The 20,029-nt window shown below is 35.0% G+C and overlaps 1 protein-coding gene across 1 annotated transcript; it reads right to left on the bottom strand.

The window, feature by feature from the left end:
* Positions 1–595: 595 nt before the first annotated feature.
* On the bottom strand, positions 596–16,621 carry LOC101342023 (estrogen sulfotransferase-like). The gene is made up of 7 exons (XM_004383335.2): positions 16,471–16,621; positions 13,190–13,315; positions 12,310–12,407; positions 9,168–9,294; positions 8,522–8,616; positions 2,740–2,920; positions 596–766 (listed from the first exon to the last, which is right to left on the bottom strand). The coding sequence occupies exons 1-7, from the start codon at positions 16,619–16,621 to the stop codon at positions 654–656; spliced, it is 891 nt and encodes a 296-aa protein (XP_004383392.1). The 3' UTR covers positions 596–653.
* Positions 16,622–20,029: the final 3,408 nt, after the last annotated feature.

Genomic DNA, 20,029 nt, shown 5'->3' with positions numbered 1-20,029 from the left:
GTCCCTCAGAGTGTTTGATTGTATTCAGGAAACTTCTTAGCTTTGGTTTAGTCCAGTTGTGCTGACTTCCCCTATAGTGTGTGCTGTCCTTCCCTTCACCTAAGATAATACTTGTCTACTATTTGGTTAGTGAATAACCCTCACCCTCCCTCCCCACACTCGTAACCATCAAAAATGTTGTCTTCTGTGTTTAAACCTTTTCCTGAGTTCTTATAATAGTGGTCTTATACAATATTTGCCCTTCTGTGACTGACTAAATTTACTCAGTATAACGCCTTCCAGATTCCTCAATGTTATGTTTCATGGCTTCATCGTTGTTCTATATCATTGCGTAGTATTCCATTGTGTGGATATACCATAATTTGAGAAAACACCTTTTTTAAAACACAATTAGTTGTGTCTTTGTGTCCTGGAGAATTTTTAATTTAAAGGGAGGGGACAACTTCAGTCTTCCATTTAGGCAAAGATAAACTCTAAATTAAGCCATTTTGAGGAAAGTGAACAAAATCAAGAAGGAAATCATAGGTATAGATTATATTCTAAAAAGCATTGAAAGTAACATTTTTTAATTTTCTTCTCTACCAATCTAGGAAAAAAGTGAGGAATGCCGAAAAGAAAATTTACTCTCAGAAATGTTAAGACAAGGAAGCCCTTCAGATCTGGGTTTGTAATTTCAGTGTCGACCCTTTCATTTCCTGCTCATAGTGCACATCAAATCTTTCATTCAGAGCTACTGTAAAGTGATTCTTCCAGTCTCCTACTATCCCTGTAACAAAGGAGAAATAACAATAAATATTAATTATGACTTTGAGCCAGAATAATGAGATTTTCTAATATAAATCACCTTTATTAACACCTAATCAAATCTTATTCTTGCAACCTCAATGATTCTTTGTTTTACTTATATCATAAGTAATATACATATTTGAACTTGCAAAGATAGATTCGTCCTGATGGGCTAAAACAATACGGCAACTTTAATTCTCTGACTTGCCCCTCTTATGATCTTTTACTTAATTTTTCTTTTCCAACTCTCCCTCAGATATTGGGGTTCTCAATATGTGATCCATGTTTCACCCATTCTCAAGGTGCCAATACCATGGTCATGCTGATAACTTTCAAATCCAGACTTATGCCTCCATATCCAGGTGCCTATATGACATTACCATCTGGATGGCACAGAAGTATTCCATACTCAACTATTTAAAAAACAAATGTATTTTCTTCCCACCAAATTATGTTTTCTTTGTGCTATTTTCCATATCCTGATTAATGACGACACTGGTTATCCAAGGCATAAATTTTTACCCTCAATCCCAATATCTAATTCTTTATTCATGTCCATGTAGTCTTCATATCCATTGCTTCCTCTCTATTCCAGCTTCCACTGCCAGTTAGCAAAGTTCCTCAGTATTTCCTACCTGAGTTATTACAATATCCTAGCAGGTCATTCTTTTTCCCTTTTCAACATACCCAACACTAACCTGGAAGAAGAAAGCCACCTACTTTTTTAAATTAGTCAGTGGTTCACCTACCACCTAGTTCAGAGAATCCTGAAATTTCCTACTGAAACAACACAAAAAACAGAAGATAGAAAATTTAAACCCTGAGGATCAGGTAGGGTATATGGGAGTACAGTAAACAGCCCTCTGGTAGCATGGCAATTATTTTAAACCCAGTGTTTTATCTTAAAAATACATATGGATATATTGGTAAAGGAGTCTGAGATAATGTTAGGAATGGATAATTAAAACATAGATAAATTGAGAATTAATCCTTTTTTAGGGGCCCCATTTTCACCCAGTGGCAGGTTTGTTATTCCTAATATTTAAAAAAAAATTCCCTGAGTCTCTTACTGATAATTTGGTTTAAAGAGCAATATATTTTCTTTTCTGTCTCTGCTTCCTTACATATCAGTAAAACAGGATGTACCAATACTTTGTAGACTCTACATGCCTTTGGATTTTATAAACAATTTCTCATCAGACCATGCCTCCTCCCAAACAGAATTTCACCTCACTGTACTTTGATATTTTTGCTAAGCAGATATGTATTTTAATTCTTTCTTTGCCACTTAGTCTTGAAAAGTTTCTGCCACATGGCCAAAGAAAAATTAACTAATTGTTCTAAATTTGTTTCCTCATTTTACAATAAGATAATAATAGAAGCTCTCTCCTCAGTTCTGGTTAGAATTTAGAGATTGTATATACGTATATAAAACCTGTTACAGCACCAAGATACATAGTTAGGTTTAGTAGGTGTCAGTAGAGTGTGACATTAGTGCTGATGCTGGTGTGGCTGCTGGTTCTTAATACAATACGCTGCCGATACTAAAAACTCAATAAATAATAGCAATGAAGTAGTAGTAAAAAAAAATTTGCTATCTGCTCAATTCCAACTCATAGCAACCCTATAGGACAGAATAGATAAGGTTTCCAAAGCTGTAATCTTTATAGAAGCAGACTGCCACATCTTTCTCCCATGGAGCCGCTGGTGGGTTCGAACCACAGACCTTTTGGTAAGCAGCTGACTGCTTAACCATTTCCCAATCAAGTAGTAGTAATTTATGCTGCTGCAGAACTGGTTACTCAGTGAAGAGGGTGCCCAAATGTAAAACAGCACTGAAAAAACCATAAGCTAGATACCCAAGCACGAATAGACCTCATTAGGTTTTCGTCTATAACCATTTTAACTTGTGACTCCCAACAGCAATAGAGATAAACCATAAGACTTTCTCACCCTTTCTCATGAAGGGGGATACTTTCTGGTTCATAAATTTCTCTGGTATTGCTGTGTAATTGGTAGTTGGATTATTCTTCATCTCTTGGAAAGAAGTGTGATTCACAATAGTATCCACAAGCTCCTCTGATGGCTTCCTTCCCAGGAAATGAATCACTTTTATCACTTCTTTTCTAATATCCTAGGGAGAAGAAAAAAAAAAAAAAAAAAAAAAGCTTTGATGGCTAAATGGCTAAATTTAAATTGTTAACTTTAATTTGCTAAATCAAACCTGAATTACATTTGGATTAGAGAGAAAGAGAAATAACACTTCTACTTTTTCCATTTTTTTCTTTTTCTTTCTTTCTTCTTTTAACTGATACTGGAATTAGACTACCAATGAGGAAAAACAATAGACGATAGAGAATGTCTTGGGGAAGTGGTAATTTTCTATCCTCTGTCAGCCTAATTTCCATCACCCATAATGTGGGCATAAAAGATACTTCAAAGATTGCTAGAAGAACTTGCTGTTGTTAGCTGCCATCTAGGTGGTTCCAACTTATAGCAACCCTATGTACAACAGAAGGAAACACTGCCCAGTCCTCTGCCATCTTCATAATTGTTGCTGTGTTTGATGCCATTATTGCAGCCACTGTGTCAATCCATTTCATTGAGGGTGTTCCTCTTTTTGGTTAACTCGCTACTTTACAAAGCACAATGTCCTTTTCAAGGGACTGTTCCCTCTTGATAATATGTCGAAAGTAAATGAGACAAAGTCTTGTCATCCTCTCTTCTAAGGAGCATTGTGGCTGTAGTTCTTCCAAGACAGATTTGTTCATTCTTCTGGCAGTCCGCAGTATATTGACTAGTCTTCGCCAACACCATAATTCAAACGTATCAATTCTTCTTTGGTCTTCCTTATTTAATGTCCTGCTTTCACATGCACATGAAGTGACTGAAAAATACCATGACTTAGGACAGGTGCACATTAGTCCTCAAAGTGACATTTTTGCTTTTTAGCACTTTAAAGAGGTCTTTTGCAGCAGATTTGCCCAGTGCAATATGGTGTTTGATTTCTTGACTGCTGCTTCCTGGGCATTGATTGTGAATCCAAGTAAAATGAAATCCTTGACAACTTCAATCTTTTCTCCGTTTATCATGATGTTGCTTATTGGTCCAGCTGTGAGGACTTTCGTTTTCTTTATGTTGAGGTATAATCCAAACTGAAGGCTGTAGTCTTTGATTGTCATCAGTAAGTGCCTCAAGTTCTCTTCACTTTCAGCAAGCAAGGTTGTGTCATCTGCATATCACAGGTTGTTAATTCTGATGCCACATTCTTCTTCATATAATCCAGCTTCTAGGATTATTTGCTTAGCGTACAGAATGAATAAGTATGGTGAAAGGATACAACCCTGACACAAACCTTTCCTGTTTTTAAACCAGGTAGTATTCCCTTGTTCTCTTCAAACAACTGCCTCTTGATCTAAGTACAGGTTCCTCATGAGCACAATTCAGTGTTCTGGATTTCCCATTCTTCACAAAGTTATCCATAATTTATTATGATCCACACAGTCAAATGTCTTGGCTTAGTTGATAAAACACAGGTAAATATCTTTCTGATATTCTCTGCTTTCAGCCAAGATCCATCTGATATCCTTTGTTCCACGTCCTCTTTTGAATCCAGCTTGAATTTCTGGCAGTTCCCTGTGGAAATAATGCTTCATTTTTTTTAAATTATCTTCAGCAAAACTTTACTTGAGTGTGATATTAATGATATTGTTTGATAATTTCCACATTCTATTGGATCACCTTCTTTGGAATGGGCACAAACATGGATCTTTTCCAGTCTGTTGGCCAGGTAGCTGTCTTCCAAATTTCTTGGCATAGACAAGTGAGTGCTTCCAGCATTGCATCCATTTGTTGAAACATCACAATTGGTGTTCCATCAATTCCTCGAGGCTTGTTTTTCACCAATGCTTTCAGTGCAGCTTGGACCTCTTCCTTCAATACCATTGGTTATTGATCATATGCTACTTCCTGAAATGGTTGAACATTGACCTGTTCTTTTTGGTACAGTGACTCTGTGTATTCCTTCCATGTTCTTTTGATGCTTCTTGAGTTGTTCAATGTTTTTCCCATAGAATACTTTTCAATATTTCGTCTTCAGCCTTGATTTTTTTCTAGAGGTCTGCCAGTTTGAGAAATGCCAAACGTGTTCTTCTTTTTTGATTTTCTAACTCTAGGTCTTTGCACATTTCATTTTAATATTTTAGTTTATTGTCTTGAGCCACCCTTTGAAATCTTCTGTTCAGCTCTAATACTATATCATTTCTTCCATTTGCTTTAGCTACTTTACCTTCAAGAGCAAGTTTCAAAGTCTCTTCTGACATCCATTTTGGTCTTTTCTTTCTTTCCTGTCTTTTTAATGAACTTTTGCTTTCTTCATATATTATGTCCTTGATGTCATTCCACAACTCGCCTAGTTTTCAGTCATTAGTGTTCAATGTATCAAATCTATTTTTGTGATGGTCTGTAAATTCAGGTGGGATATTCCTGGTTATCCTTCAGGTTGGAAGACCCTCAAAATATGACTGCAGAAGTGCTGCCTTCTCAAAGTAGAGTTGACCTTAATGACGTGAGTGGAGTAAGCTTTTCAGACCTTCATTTACTGACGTGGCATGACTTGAAATGAGAAGAAATAGCTGCAAACATCATTAATAATAGCAACATGGAATGTATGAAGTATGAATGTAGGAAAATTGGCAATAATCAGAGATGAAATGGAACACATTAAGATCAATGTCCTAGGCATTAGTGAGCTGAAATGACCTGCTATTGGCCATTTTGAATCAGACGATCATATGGTCTACTATGCCAGGAATGACAAATTGAAGAAGAATGATGTTGCATTCATCATCAAAAAAAAAAAAAAAAATTTCAAGATCTATACTGAAGTACAACACTGTTGCTGTCAGCGATAGAATAATAGCCATATACCTACAAGGAAGTTCAGTTAATACAACTATTATTCAAACTTACACACCAAACCATTAATGCCAAACATGAAGAAATTGAAGATTTTTACCAATTTCAGCAAATTGCAAATACACAATCAAAATGCATTGGTAATTACTGTTGATTGGAAAGCAAAGTTAGAAACAAAGAAGAAGAATCAGTAGTCAGAAAATACGGCCTTGGTGAAAGGACGCTGGAGATAACATGACAGAATTTTGCAAGACCAATGACGTACTGCAAATACCTTCTTTCAACAACATAAAAGGTGAGTATACATCTGGATGTCACCAGATGGAATACACAGGAATCAAATCTACTAGCAGAACTAAAGGAAATAATGTTTGTAAAGTGCTTATTGCAATGTTTGGTACATAGTAGATGCTCAGTAATTATTGTCTATGAATATGAGCATAAACTCTCAAAGACTACAGTACCTTCTGAAAGATCAAGTTTTGGTGATGAGAATATATAGACAACTTTCTTTTTTATTTTAATTTATTGGTGTAACTGGTTGGAGCAAAGAAACCAGAAAGATGTGAAAAGCCAAATACTCAACATGTAACATCAGTGGTATATAAACCATTACTACCGTAATCCTCATCTCTGTGTCACTCCTACAGTGTATCTTATTTTTACTGTACTCTTACTAGGGGGTATTCTAGTGTACCCAGCCAAACCACCCAATGCAACTATTTGTAGTACTAACTGTCACATTTATTCTAGTGTGCAGTTCCCTTTACCTAGCATGCTTTCCCAACTTCTCTATCCTGTAAATTTCAGCTTGCCTTTCAAACTTCAGGTTAAGTATCACTTTCTTGCCTTCATAAATTCCCACATCAATCTATAGTACCATAGATGTAGTCTTGTAATTTTTTATTTACTTGTCTATCTACTTCACAAGACTGTGTCTTTGCATATAATGTTAACATATTTTGCTCTTTTTTTCTTAACACATTGTAGAAACAACAACAATCATGATTTAAGATCCTTATTAATTTAAATATAGAGGAAACCTAAATGTGGTCATTACTGACCAAATAGGGATTAAGAGAAAAAGATTCGACATAAAAAATTTGTTGGAGGGGAATTTAGCTAACATATTTTGTTTGTGTGCATTTTAAATTTCCTAACTGCTTTCCTTATTATAGTTACGGAATACAATACATAGATTATATAATAAACTACAGATCATGGTTGCTCCCCTTATTCAAATTTGTTTTAGTGTGAATTCTATAGATAAATAATAACTCAATTTTTAAAATATTAGTCATAATTTCATTTTAAACATGTCCTCATCTAAACATCTCTACAATTATTTCAATATTATGATGATTTTAATAGCTGGGAAAAAATGTGAACAAGATATGCATATCAGTTGCCCCTTTGGTGCTAACAAAGGGTGAGAGAAAGAAGAAATTTTTCATCTCTTAATAAAGTGAACCAGCATTTTTCTATATTTCCTTAAATTATAAAGTATGTGCACGTATGTGGTTTAAAGAATAAAAATTAGTCTGGCACCTATTACCCAACTTATGGAATAGAACACAGTTCTTCAGCTTTCAAATTTGCAAGTTTCTGATTTCATGCCTTTCACACACCATTCCCATCACATTCCCACAAAAAAATTTCTACTCCAAATTTGGGACTATCATACCTTTGCTTTACATTATAGTTTTCCAGCATATGTATGCATCCCTTAACAATATATAGTTTGGTTTTACCCAATTTTGAAATGTATATATAAGACCATATAACCATATTGTAAGTAGTGTTATTATTTTTGTGACTTGTGCTTTTTTTTCCTAATCAACAGTAGTTTTGTTCTCAAAATTCATCCATATTAATGTCTTTGAAGTTTGTTCCTTTTTATTACAATATAAGATTTCATTGCAGAATTGTACCATACTTTAAGTATTCATCCTTCTGTATATGTATATTTGGACTGTTTCCAATTTTTATGGTTATAGATAATGATGCTATGAACATTGTTGGACATATAACATTAGTATACAAGTCAGAGTTTCTCTAGAGTATATATATGAGAGCGAAATTTCTGGGCCATAAGATATGTGTATGCTTGGCATTGCTAGATAATGACAAATTGTTTTCATTGCGATTGTATCTCTTCACACTCTAACAGTGTGATATGTCTCCCTGATCCATATCTTGACTAGTATTGGCTATTGTCAGACTTCTAAATTTTGCCATGTTATCTCTTATTTAATTCATCTCTTGATTTTCTAAATTTTAAAATAATCTTTAGAAATTCTATTTGGCCATTTTTTAAATCTGTTTTGTTAATTTTAGTAGTCTCATGTCCCTATATAAGATGTTTAACTTTAACTTCCTCTTCTATGTCTTTAAACATATCAAACACAGTTATTTACAGCCTCTGTCTGATAATTCTGACATCTATAGGTTTGGAGAACAGTTGAATCTTCTAGCCCATGGTGATTCCTTCTGTATGTGTGTGCGTGTGTGTACGTGTGTTTTGTTGTTGTTTTGCATGGTTTTATAAACTCAAAAAATGGGTAAAACCAAACTATATAATTTCTTTACCTTTATCTTTAGAAAATTTTTAGACCTGGGTTTAAAATATATTCATTCACAGATGATTTTTATTTAGTAGCTTCAAATTTGTGCTAAAGTATATTAAATAATGTGGTCTTTTCCTCTAAAGCTTTTGGTAGTGATTGTCATCATTTAAAGGCAGATTTTGGTATCCAAAGTTATCAAATGCTAACATCTTAGAAATTATTAATTTGTCTGTGTGTTTCCAGGTTCTCACCTCTTGCATGTCTTCATAGAAAAGAAATAGCACATTTGGGCTTTTACTCTTTTCCCACCAAGATTTTACATGTTTATACCAGGAACCATAAGGAACTAAAATTAGAGAAAAAAAAAATTAAGAGCTTAGTTTTATCTCTATACACCTTAAAAACAATAGTAGCAACAAATAAATATAAATAAATGATAACTGAATGAGAACTAGTAGCTCAGCCTTACATCTTAAGTAAACTTCTCGGCAGCAAGAGAGAAGTATCTTTGATAATCCATGTCCAGAAACACAATGTCAACTTTCATCTTTATGATATGGTTTATAATACAGAGAAAAAGTAAGAGAAGTCAACTTCCCACTGATTTGATTCAGAGGCTAGGAGAGCATTTTCTGAAACTGATATATGTATGTGCATGTGTGTGTATGTGTGCGTGTGAAATCAGGTTGTTAGTGAAGGGAGTTTACTTAGTGGAATGATCAAAGGTCATGTCATCAGAAGATTAAGTCCCAGTCCCAAATTTACCGTCTACAAAACCAGCTTTATCAACTGGAGTTAGTAATTATATGAGTACTTAATACAGTCTTTGCAGTTCAGATAGTAAGAGCTATTCTCTTAGGGACTCATAGTGTAGAAAAGAAAAACAGCTGTTCTTACCTTCTCCATCCATGAATTTCTCCACAAACTCTGGAAATGTTCCAGGATTTGGATGAGCAGGTATCATTAAATGGAAATAATAATAAGAAACAGCCACATCCTTGACATTCCGGCAAAGATAGATCATCTAAGAAGATGACATTGCATATTTCTAAAATAGCCTCATCAAGTTTTCAAAAGAACACATTTATGTTTCCAACTACAGATATAATACATACTCATTGTAAAAAGTGTATACAATATATATAATCTAAAGAGGAGATCTCACTCAGTAACCTGAAGTGACAGCAGGGTTTGAATGTTGTCCAATGTTAGTTTTCACTTTTTATTTTTACACCATTTTCACTTACTTCATTTGAATTTCACAAAATCCCCTTGATATATACTGAGCCAGTTAAATTATTAGCATATTAAATTTATACATGAAGAAACTAAACTGAGACTGAATGAGGATCAATTATTGAGAGCAAATTATTGCGAGTAAATAATTTGGTAAACCACTCAGCCAACAATACAGTCCTCTAGCTTTTATACTACACCTCCATTCTTCATACTAAAGAAAAAAAAGAGTCCTGTTGTTTCCTCATTTGTAATATTGAAGAGAACATGTTTATGAGGATCCACTTAAATGTACATTGACCTCAGTGAAAACAGAGTTTCCGTGAACATATTGCTGAGGTTCCATTTTACATGCAGTAGAAACACCAATGAACTAAGAATCAGGAAGTCTTGGTTTTAGGTGCTAGTTCTGACATAAATAGTTCTGTAATCATGTGCAAAGCACCAGTCATTCTGGACATAAGTTTTCTCTCCACTAAATTAGTTAGTTGCATCATATCTCCATGGCCTCTTACAGGTGTGATGTTCAATGCTGCAGGAAAAGTTCTGCCTCAACTCCAATATTGCTGTTGTCTTCTCTGATCTCAGGCACCTAAGCAATGCCATCAGAGTAGGCTGTTCCTGACACTCAACTATTTAAGGGATATGAACACGGTCACTAGCTTGTCTTGCTCAAGTCTCTCCATTTTAAAGAATTTTAAAGAAAACTTCTAGTTCATTTTTATGAAGTATGCCTCTCATTTTTAAGGTCCCGCTGTGAAATCTTCCAAATACTATAGAATAAAAGTTAAGTTTACTTTATTAACAAAGCTATCACTAGACATATTCAACTTTTTAGATATTACTTGCAACAACTCTCTTGAATGTTTTTCACCTAAAAGCTGAATGGAACTCTTTGACAATTCATTTTCTCATCATATTCATATTCATATGATTCAGAATTTTTACCCCTTGACTTTCCTCATGTTATTTTTTCTTTCTTGGATGTTCTCTGCATAGGATTACTGTCTATGTTTCAAAGTCTGGATCCAGGTCCTCCATGAGGGTTTTTGTATTTCTTCCAGGGAGGTGGACGGGGGAAATGTGATCTCTCTTTCACCTAAACTCCCAACTCTTTTGACAGTCCTGTTCTACATTCCATTTTGTTTTGCTGTTGTTGCACAAGCACTTCCTTTTCCTCATTATCATCGAGGTAGAGTCCAAACTTCTTAACTGTAGAATGCTATGGACTATGTAGCATGCCCAAAAAATATGTATTGAAGTCCTGGCCCCTATATCTCTAGGTGTGATCCTGTTGGAAATAGGGTTTTTTGTTATGTTAATGAGATCATATCAGTATAGGATGAGTCTTAAACCTAATTACTTTTAAGTTATAAAAAGAACAGAAAGGACACAGAGACTCACTCAAGGAGAAGACAGACACTATCTGACGACCTGTCTACAATCAAAGGAACACCAAGGATCACCAACAGATGCCAGAAACTAGGAGAAAGACCCACAGAATAAACCAACACTGCCAACATGCTGTTTTAGACTTTTAGCCTCTGGAATTGTGAGAAAACAAATTTCTGTTCTTTAAAGCCACCTACTTTTTGTAGTATTTCTGTTATGGCAGCACTAGGTAACTAAGACAACTTCCAATGCCTCTTATACTTAATCCCTTGCTCATCTCCCTTCACTCATTCTGCCAGCATGTACACTTAACCTTCTAGTCAGTCGAACTGGTTTCAGCTCCATCCTTAATTGCTTCTGAGGTGGCAAAAATTAGCTCCTATGCATGCTGCAAATATCAGCCAAAATATTACTCCTAGGCACCTTTTCTACCCCCAGTGTCTAGATTAGAATTCTTCACTTATCTATGGAGGTAAGAGATCTATTAAAACAAACAAACAAATCCATGTCATGAAGTTGATTCTGACTCATAGCCACCTTCTAGAACAGAGTAGGACTCTGTTCCAAGGTTCCAAGGCTGTAATCCTTAAGGAAGCAGACTATCACATCTTTTTCTCATGGATCAGCTGGTGGGTTTGAACCTTCACCCTCTTGGTTAGCAGCCCAGCACTTAACCACTGAGTTACCAAGGCTCCTAGAGACCAATAGCACCTACTATTTTGTCCGTTTCCTTTTTCCTTTCCTCAATGAATGATGTGTCCATAAGGATAAGTACGGCATGCGCCTTGTTAATTGTTACATCCCTGACATACGATAGGCACTCGATAAATATTATATGTAGAAACAAAATTTATATTCATATCTTATCTTCTCTACTGTACTATTAGCTACTTAACTTAAGATCCTTGTCTGGTTTATTGGCCCCACAATTCCAAACACAATATTTTGTAAAAAGAAGGCATCCAATACAATTAGGAACAATGAATACAAAAGCAGCTATCATTTACTGAGTGTTTGCAACATGCTAGGCACTGTGATGTCCACCTTACCAGCATTATTTCATTTTATCCTTATAACAACCCTATAGGAAAGATGCTATTATTATTCTTCTTTTACAGATGAGGAAAATAAGGCATAAAGAGTTTTACTAGTTTTCTCAGAATCACTTCTGGTAAATGGAAAATTTGGAAGTCTAGATTCTGTAATTACACTGACTATAATCTATGCATTATATGTACATGGCTTATATATAACACATGTATTATATGTACAATGTATTAAATTCCTATAGATTCAATGACATAATAAATACACCCGTGTGCATAAGTCACACTTAAGGTGATACCTGACTTTATCATTCTTAAATTTCTTTGAGTTGGATAAAGTTCTAGGAACACTTGACTCTGGTTACCTTGCAGTTCTTTTCCCAAAATGAGACTGGAAGATATTCAGGTGGGAGATGAGTCTTCACTATCCTAGGAGATGCCATATTTTTTAGTTGTTTTATTCCTGATTTAAAGAAAGAAAACAAACGTTAGACAACTTTAAAAATTATAAACATTTATATAGACTTACATATAGTTATTTTAAAGTAGATCTAACTTAACTGACTATATTGTGTTCAAAATAACAATACAAACCTACTATGAAAAATGATATAGACAGATGAAATTGTAGAGAAAAAATCAAATAGTATTTCATGTCCTGAGAATAATCATTATTAACATTTTGGTAAACAGCTTCCCATATATATATCTATATGCCCATATTCATAGCCACACAAATACTCTACACATAGATGGGATTTTTTATATCTTCTAATTTCTTTAGTATATTTTATGCAACCTACAATGTCATAAACCATAGATTATCCTAAATTTTTAAATTATTTCAGAGCATTATTATACCACATTTAACTACTCTATTATTGATTAACATTTAGGTTGTTTCCAGTTTTTCACGGTAGTAAAATAATCTGTGATTAATATCCTTTTTCATATACCATTGAAAATGTATGGGCATTTTCACAGTATTTAAAGTATTATGAGGTTCAGCCAAATAAATGTTCATGTATTAGTAGGTTTTGCTGAAGACATATAAGTGCTGTCCTTTTTTTGCTCTGTTTCAGACACATGCTGAAACCATCTCAAGATATAAACTTAAATTTACATACTGTCCTATGTAGAAGACAATTCTAATTCCCTCCTTGCTTATAATTTCGTTTATTGTACCATTTATACCCACACTTTAAAATACATGCATATAGCTTCTAAAATCAACTTAAACATTACCATCAAAGTGCTCTTCATTTTTGCATTCCAAGAAAGGTATTCGATTAAAAATGGCATCTTCTTTGCACTTGTCAACATTACCGTCTTTATAGATCAAGTCTACAATTTCACTAACCCAGGTTGTGCCTGTAAAAATTAAGCATACTTAATAGGAGTCTCCCACTGATGATGCAGAGCTACTGAAGGGATTGCCAGATTTATAGATGGATCAATTAGGAAGATATCAGTGCAATGTTATTTGTAGGATGTCAGAATAGCCGGGAGAGACAAAAAATATTTCCAAAAATATTTAATGAACCCAAAAATAGCCTCAATAAATAAGGATTGATATTGTAACAAGACACACCTAGAGAAGGAGTCCAAATTTGCCCATGAAGAATTGTAACACTCTGCAAGCTGATAACAGTTTTAGACTTCACTTTTCTGTCTAAAAAGTAAGGAGAGTTGACTAATAGGTAATGTTCTCAAGTATGCTTCAACCACAAACTACTGAGAGTCTACTCTATCTCAGGTTGAGTCCTAGTTCAGAGGATATAGAAAATAATTTATCTAGTCCCTGCTGTAAGGTGGCCAAAGGCCTTTTGAAGAGTCAGAAAATGTTCAATAATTACAACACTTTCTTCTTAAGCTGCTATAATATAGGTTGATACAAAAGTTTAAAGGACTGCAAAGGAAGACCGTGTACCTCAGACTGCTGCTTCTGTAGCTGCTGTGACTTTTGGACAAGAAATGCCTTCAAAATACATGATAATTGAACTGAGCTTTAAATAGTGGCATAGATTCACTAGTTGTGTGAGTTGTGAAAGGTTTCTAGTAGGCAGAAGAACTGTTTCTTTCTTTTTTTTTTTCATCAAATGCCAGGTACTTAAGAATGGTATATCCACTGCCGTGGAGTCAATTCCAACTTATGGTGACCCTGTGTGTTACAGAGTAGAACTGCTCCATACGGTTTTTCTGACTATAATCTCTTATGGAAGCGGATTACCAAGGCTTTCTTTCACAGTGCCACCGGATGGATTAAAACTGTCAATCTTTTGGTTAAGAGCCATGTGCAAGCCCTGTGCACCACCCCAGGACCATAACAATGGTGCAATGGTAAGGAAAAGAAATGGAAATAGATGATAAAGCTTAAAACAAAGCAGTCTACCTGAAGAGATGAGTGGGGATGAGGCTACAAAAGCAAAGAGGTGCCACCCATAAAATACCATAAAGTGCCAAGCCAAACCTAAACTGTAGTTCATGCTAAAAGAGCCCTGGTGGCACAATGGTTAAGTGCTAGTTTGCTAATCGAAAGGTGGGCAGGTCCAAACTACCAGCCACTTCATGGGAGAACAAACCTGTTGATCTGCTTCTCTAAAGATTACAGGCTAGGAAACACTATGGGGCAGTTCTACTCTATCCTATGGGGTCGCTGTGAGTCAAAATTGACTTGATGGGACACAACAGCAAGGGTTCATCCTAAGGAATTTGAGTTGTTTTAGAACAGTTATAGAATGGCATTGATATACATTAAAAAAGAGAGCAAGCATATTAGACCTGTGTTTCTGAAGAATTCATCTAGTAGCAGAATAGATACTTCAATGGAGCTAGGGGACAATGAAAGGGGAGCCAAGAAACTATAAGAGGCTGACTGTGAGACTGAATGGGCAAAACATTTTGATTGATTGAATATGGGAGACGTAGAAGCACGAGAAATTGAATTTAGAATTGCTGTCTGGTTTCTTCTTTGGATGACTGGTGTTTTGCATTGAATTGTGTCCCCCTAAAAGATATGCTGGAGTCCTAATCATTAGTACCTGTAAATGTGATCTTCTTTGGGAAGAGTTTTTGAAGATGTTCTCAGTTAACATGAGGTCAAACTGGAGTAGGGTGGGTCCTAGTCTAACCTGGGTAATGTCCTTATAAAAGAGAAAAGACATAGGGAGACACAAAGATGAAGGATGACCCCGTGAAGATGTATCTACGAGCCAAGGATTAGCAGGGACTACAAGAATAGGGAGAGAAAACAAAGGATTTTCCCCTAACTTTGGAGGGAGCTATGGCCTGGAAGGCAAAATCATTTGGACTTCTACCCTCCAGAAGTTTAAGACAATACATTTCTGTCCTTGCAAGCCAACTAGTTTGTGGCATTTTGTTACAGCAGTCCTCAGAGACTAATACAACTGATATGGTGCTGTCTCTGATCCAGACAGGAAAGAGAAGTGGAGACACAATTTTAGGGTTAGGGTAACCAAAGGCAATGAGTTTAATATTTGACCTATTTATTTTTAAGTGCTAATGGAACAACCAAACAAAGAAGTCTGGATTGGACATTCTTAATTTATGTATATCTATGATTATATGACCCCAGAAATATCATTAATGTTGAGCTAATTTAAAAAAAAAAAAAAGGTGTTACTTAAAAATAGAGTTTTGTAGACGATTTTAAAGATGAGGAACTGATTAGATAAAGGAGTTTTTAAAAATTTATAAAAGTACTTAAACATATTTTGTATATATAAAGATGACATTATATATTCAGCCACATGAAGAATAAGGAAGATGAAAGAATTGACACCTTTGAATTGTGTTGTTGGCAAAGAATATTGAATATACCATGGACTGCCAAAAGAATGAACAAATCTGTCTTGGAAGAAGTACAACTAGAATGCTCCTTAGAAGCAAGGATGGTGAGACTATGTCTCACATACTTTGGACATGTTATCAGGAGGGATCAGTTCCTGGAGAAGGACATCATGCTTGGTAAAGTAGAGGGTCAGCGAAAAAGAAGAAGACTCTAAATGAGATGGATTGACACAGTGGCTGCGACAATGGGCTCAAGCACAACAACGATTGTGAGGATGGCACAGGACAAGGTAGTGTTTCGTTCTGTTGTACATAGGGTTGCTATGAGTTGGAACTGACTCGATGGCACCTAACAACAACAACAAAAATAACATTAATGACCTAATCTAAATACAGTTAGTAGTTTGAATTGTTCTTGTTTTAAATTATAGTTAAGCTTTTGCATTCATCCATCTATATTTCGTACATTTCTAATTTGGCCAACAGTATTTATTTGTCAAAGCTCTGTTCAGTTTATAGGTATAGACTGTGGGCATGGAACAGGGTGATAATATGCTGCTTTTCTATGTCTATATCAAAATTACTCTTCATTTAATTTGGGCAAGTAGCTGGAAGATGAGTGTGTAAGAAATGAACTCCACAATATTTACCATTCAAAGTGGCTTTACTATTTCTAGTTGAAAAAGGAACAACGCTGGCATATCAAGGATACTTACCAGATTTGGGATAGGTGGCAATAAGCAGATCATCTGGCCTTGCCTGGAATGCCTCCACATTATCCCAATTTTCAGCAAAATCTTTATATATTAAAAGTCCACGAACAGTGCGAAGTTTTTCAGAATACTCAGATTTGGAAGAATCCATCATAGAGTGGTAACTATAAGAAAAAAGTTATATTTTCCACTTTATATATACTTTCAAATGTGTTAATATCAATAACAATTATGTACATTAAGTTCCTTCTACATATCTAGCACATTCTAGTTGCTAGGTGTATGGAATAAAGGCTTATTAAGGAAGTATATGGCTTACTCTTTGTGCTTGAAGAGTGTCTAATCCTACTGGGAAGATAGTTCTAACAGAAAAATACTAAGGAAGAGACATTATAAAATCAAATGCTTAACTAAGTAAAAATGTGTGATATAAATAATAAGTTCTATGATGAATGAAAACAACAGAACCTTTAATTTCTCTATGAAAATTGATATAAAAAGACTTAGAGGTCCAGAAATACAACAATATTTGTCAGAGTTCAATTATGTAAACATTAAATAACAATAAAGATTATCGATCACATTTGATAGCTATTGCCAGATCTCTAAGTCAGGGCTTTGTTAGATCCCTAAATGTGTTCCATTTAATGAAAAGAATTCAAATGCTTGGTGAATGTATTTTAAAGCAGATGAAATTAGTGACATTGTCCTGGGTATATCTAAGATACAGATTGTTGAGAGTTCAGAGAATTCCACCTGTGACCTCTGACATCGCCTTTACTTTTCTTCTCACTTGGTCAATAAAGTAGTGGACATTCCCACTGAGTAACTTGCCTGCAAATAACAATGTCTAACAAGGTTATAATTTGATAATTCATCTCCTGATCCCAGGAAAATCAATTTAATATTCAGTTAGTCACAGAGGTTTTAGTTAAGCAAACTTTCCTTCATTAGCTTTCAACTTCTTTCAGTGCCTTTTTTTTTCAACTACCCACACTTGCCCTATTTTTGAGTTTGTGATATAACATAAACAAATCTTGCCCTTCCTTGACATTAGCTGTTTAATATCTCCCTCTTGTTTATCTTTTCCAAAAAGCTGTCTGATAAGTTGTCTTATATTTATACATTAGTGACTGTTATAGCTTTATTTTCTTTTCTAGTGAGTTTGTATTACAACAGGGGACTCTCAGAGAAAATAATTCTTTAAGTCACCCACTGTGTTTTTTTTTTTAATATTGAGAATCACAATCCATGAAAGGTGCATTGTAAAAGGCAAATAAAATTAGTAGACAGTGTAACAAATGGATAAATCCAAAGGAAGGAACATCTGATGGTAGAATTTTAGAAAGAAAAGGTCTTCAAATCAAATAATCTGACCATTTACTTATACCAAAGACTTCTGGCTGTGCTTTCCCTACTACATTACTAGGTTGCAGACTAGAGATGAAAACTTGCAGATGTTGTCTCCTAACTCTTTCTCACCAACATCTGGAACCACTTAAAATGCCATTAATTCCATTTTTGATATTGTCCTCTCTTTTTCATCTTCATGGTCATGCTGTAGTTCAGAACCTAGTTCAAATTGTTGGTTGGGTATGAAAAAAACTTTCAACTGAAGTTCCTGGCTGAAAGTGTGTATTTCCTCTTTCCACAACCACAGGAAGAAGGAAAATGGATGTTATTTATTAGGCACTTTTTGTCAGGCATCAAAAGTTTTATTATACAATCTTATTTACATGTCACAAAATTCTATGAAAAAGCAGACACCATTATCAACTCAGGTTATGTTTGTTCTGCACCCAATTCCATGAGAACAGAAACCACATCTATCTTATGCAAGGAAGACTAAACATGAACACATTTATACATATATGTAGATGTATACATGTAAATATAAACATAACTGTAATTATTCTTATTTTAGACCTGATAGCATAATTGTTGAAAAAATTAAATGATACAGAGAAAACAAAATCACTCTCTTTATTCTACTCTCAGGAGATAATAACTCTTAATAGTATTGTATTTATACTTTGAACTTAGTTATACTTTGCATTCATATTCTGAGATGATAAAATTCTTTTTTTTAAGTCAGTATTTTAGAGATGTTTTACACCTTTTCATATGTTTTCACATTTCATAAATGTATCAGTTATTTTAATCATTTTGATACATTTTGCCCACCTGGAGTGTTGCCTTTTTCTAACTGATTTATAGATAATAATTTACTGTTGGTTTATATGTTGACAATATCAATAGTTTTTCTGCCTTATATTGATTATTATTTTAACTTTTTAAATGATATATAGAACTTTAGTGTTCACATAATCAAACGTATCGAATTTTTCCATGTTTGATGCTGTTAACTAAATATTTAAATGTGCTCATATAACAAGAAACACGTATGTTCAAAAAGTTTTCCCTTCATATTAGTTCAAATGATTAACACAGAACCAGAGTATAGTTATTAAAAGCTTGGGCTCTAGAGTAGACCACCTGATTTTAAACCCTAGCTCTGCTATTTGAAGCTGTGGAACTTTGGCAAATTACTTTAGCTCCATTTTTTCGTCTGAACAAAATAAAACAAACAAACCCGTTGCCATCAAGTTGATTCCTACTCATGATGACCTATAAGACAGAGTAGAATTGCCCCATAGGACTTCCAAGGAGCGGCTGGTGGATTTGAACTACCAATCTTTTGGTTAGCAGTCAAATGCTTAACCACTGTGCCACCAGGGCTCCATCTGTAAAAGAAGATGATAATAATAATAATAGTTCCCTGAAATAGTTATTATGAATTAAATGAAAGAATAAACCAGGCCAAAATGTAAATGTTTAATAAATGAACTTATACTATTATTATGTCAATTCCATGCAACAATATAACAATGTAGTTAATAGAGTTAATGTATGCAGTTAATAACAGTACACATTACATGTAACCTTTCTATTCAAAACAGGGAAAATACGTGTTGGCAAAAATTATAAACAGTGGGGATACTTCCGGCAAAATGGTGCTCTAGGCAGAAGCACCACGCCATCCTTCCACAGCAAAGATCCAAAAAACTAAGCCGAACAGAGGAAACAACAGTCCTGATACCCTAAAACATAAAATGAAGAGATAAAGAACTCAGCCAAGCACCAAATGGAGTGAGAAAACTGACAAAGAAAGGAGAGGGAGGAGAGATTCATGCAGAGGTCCCCTACCAGCTAATGCAGCACAGATCCCCCATCTTGGACTCCTATCGGAGACCAGAAAACAGGGGGTACGAGAAAGCAGCTTCATGGAGCTTCCAGTGGGAGACAAAACAACTGGTGATTTGTGATATATGCTTTCCCACCCCCAACCCTTCTTCACCCCCACTCGGCCTCCTCTGCTTCCCGCGGCCACAGTCTCTTGTCCAGGAAACACCAGCTGCTTGGATTCCACACATCCTAACAGGCCAGCTCTCTGAGTGCCATTTGTTGGCTGCTGGTGTTGCCTTTTTCCACTTCTTTTGATTTCTTCCTTACCTCTCACCACCTCCTCCTCCTTTCGCTCGAATGCCTGGCTCCGTGCACC

The sequence above is a fragment of the Trichechus manatus genome, unplaced genomic scaffold (genome assembly GCF_000243295.1).
Source record: "Trichechus manatus latirostris isolate Lorelei unplaced genomic scaffold, TriManLat1.0 scaffold00108, whole genome shotgun sequence".
NCBI classification, from domain to species: Eukaryota; Metazoa; Chordata; class Mammalia; order Sirenia; family Trichechidae; genus Trichechus; species Trichechus manatus.
This window is presented reverse-complemented; position numbering and strand designations above follow the sequence as displayed.

Excerpts from the sequence above, each read along its gene's own strand:
- LOC101342023 (XM_004383335.2), bottom strand. The coding sequence starts at position 16,621 with ATGATGGATTCTTCCAAATCTGAGTATTCTGAAAAACTTCGCACTGTT. Across the intron at positions 9,295-12,309 it reads TTTGGGAAAAGAACTGCAAG|ATGATCTATCTTTGCCGGAA; the intron begins GTAACCAGAGTC and ends TCATCTTCTTAG. Across the intron at positions 767-2,739 it reads ATCCCCCTTCATGAGAAAGG|GGATAGTAGGAGACTGGAAG; the intron begins GTGAGAAAGTCT and ends CCTTTGTTACAG.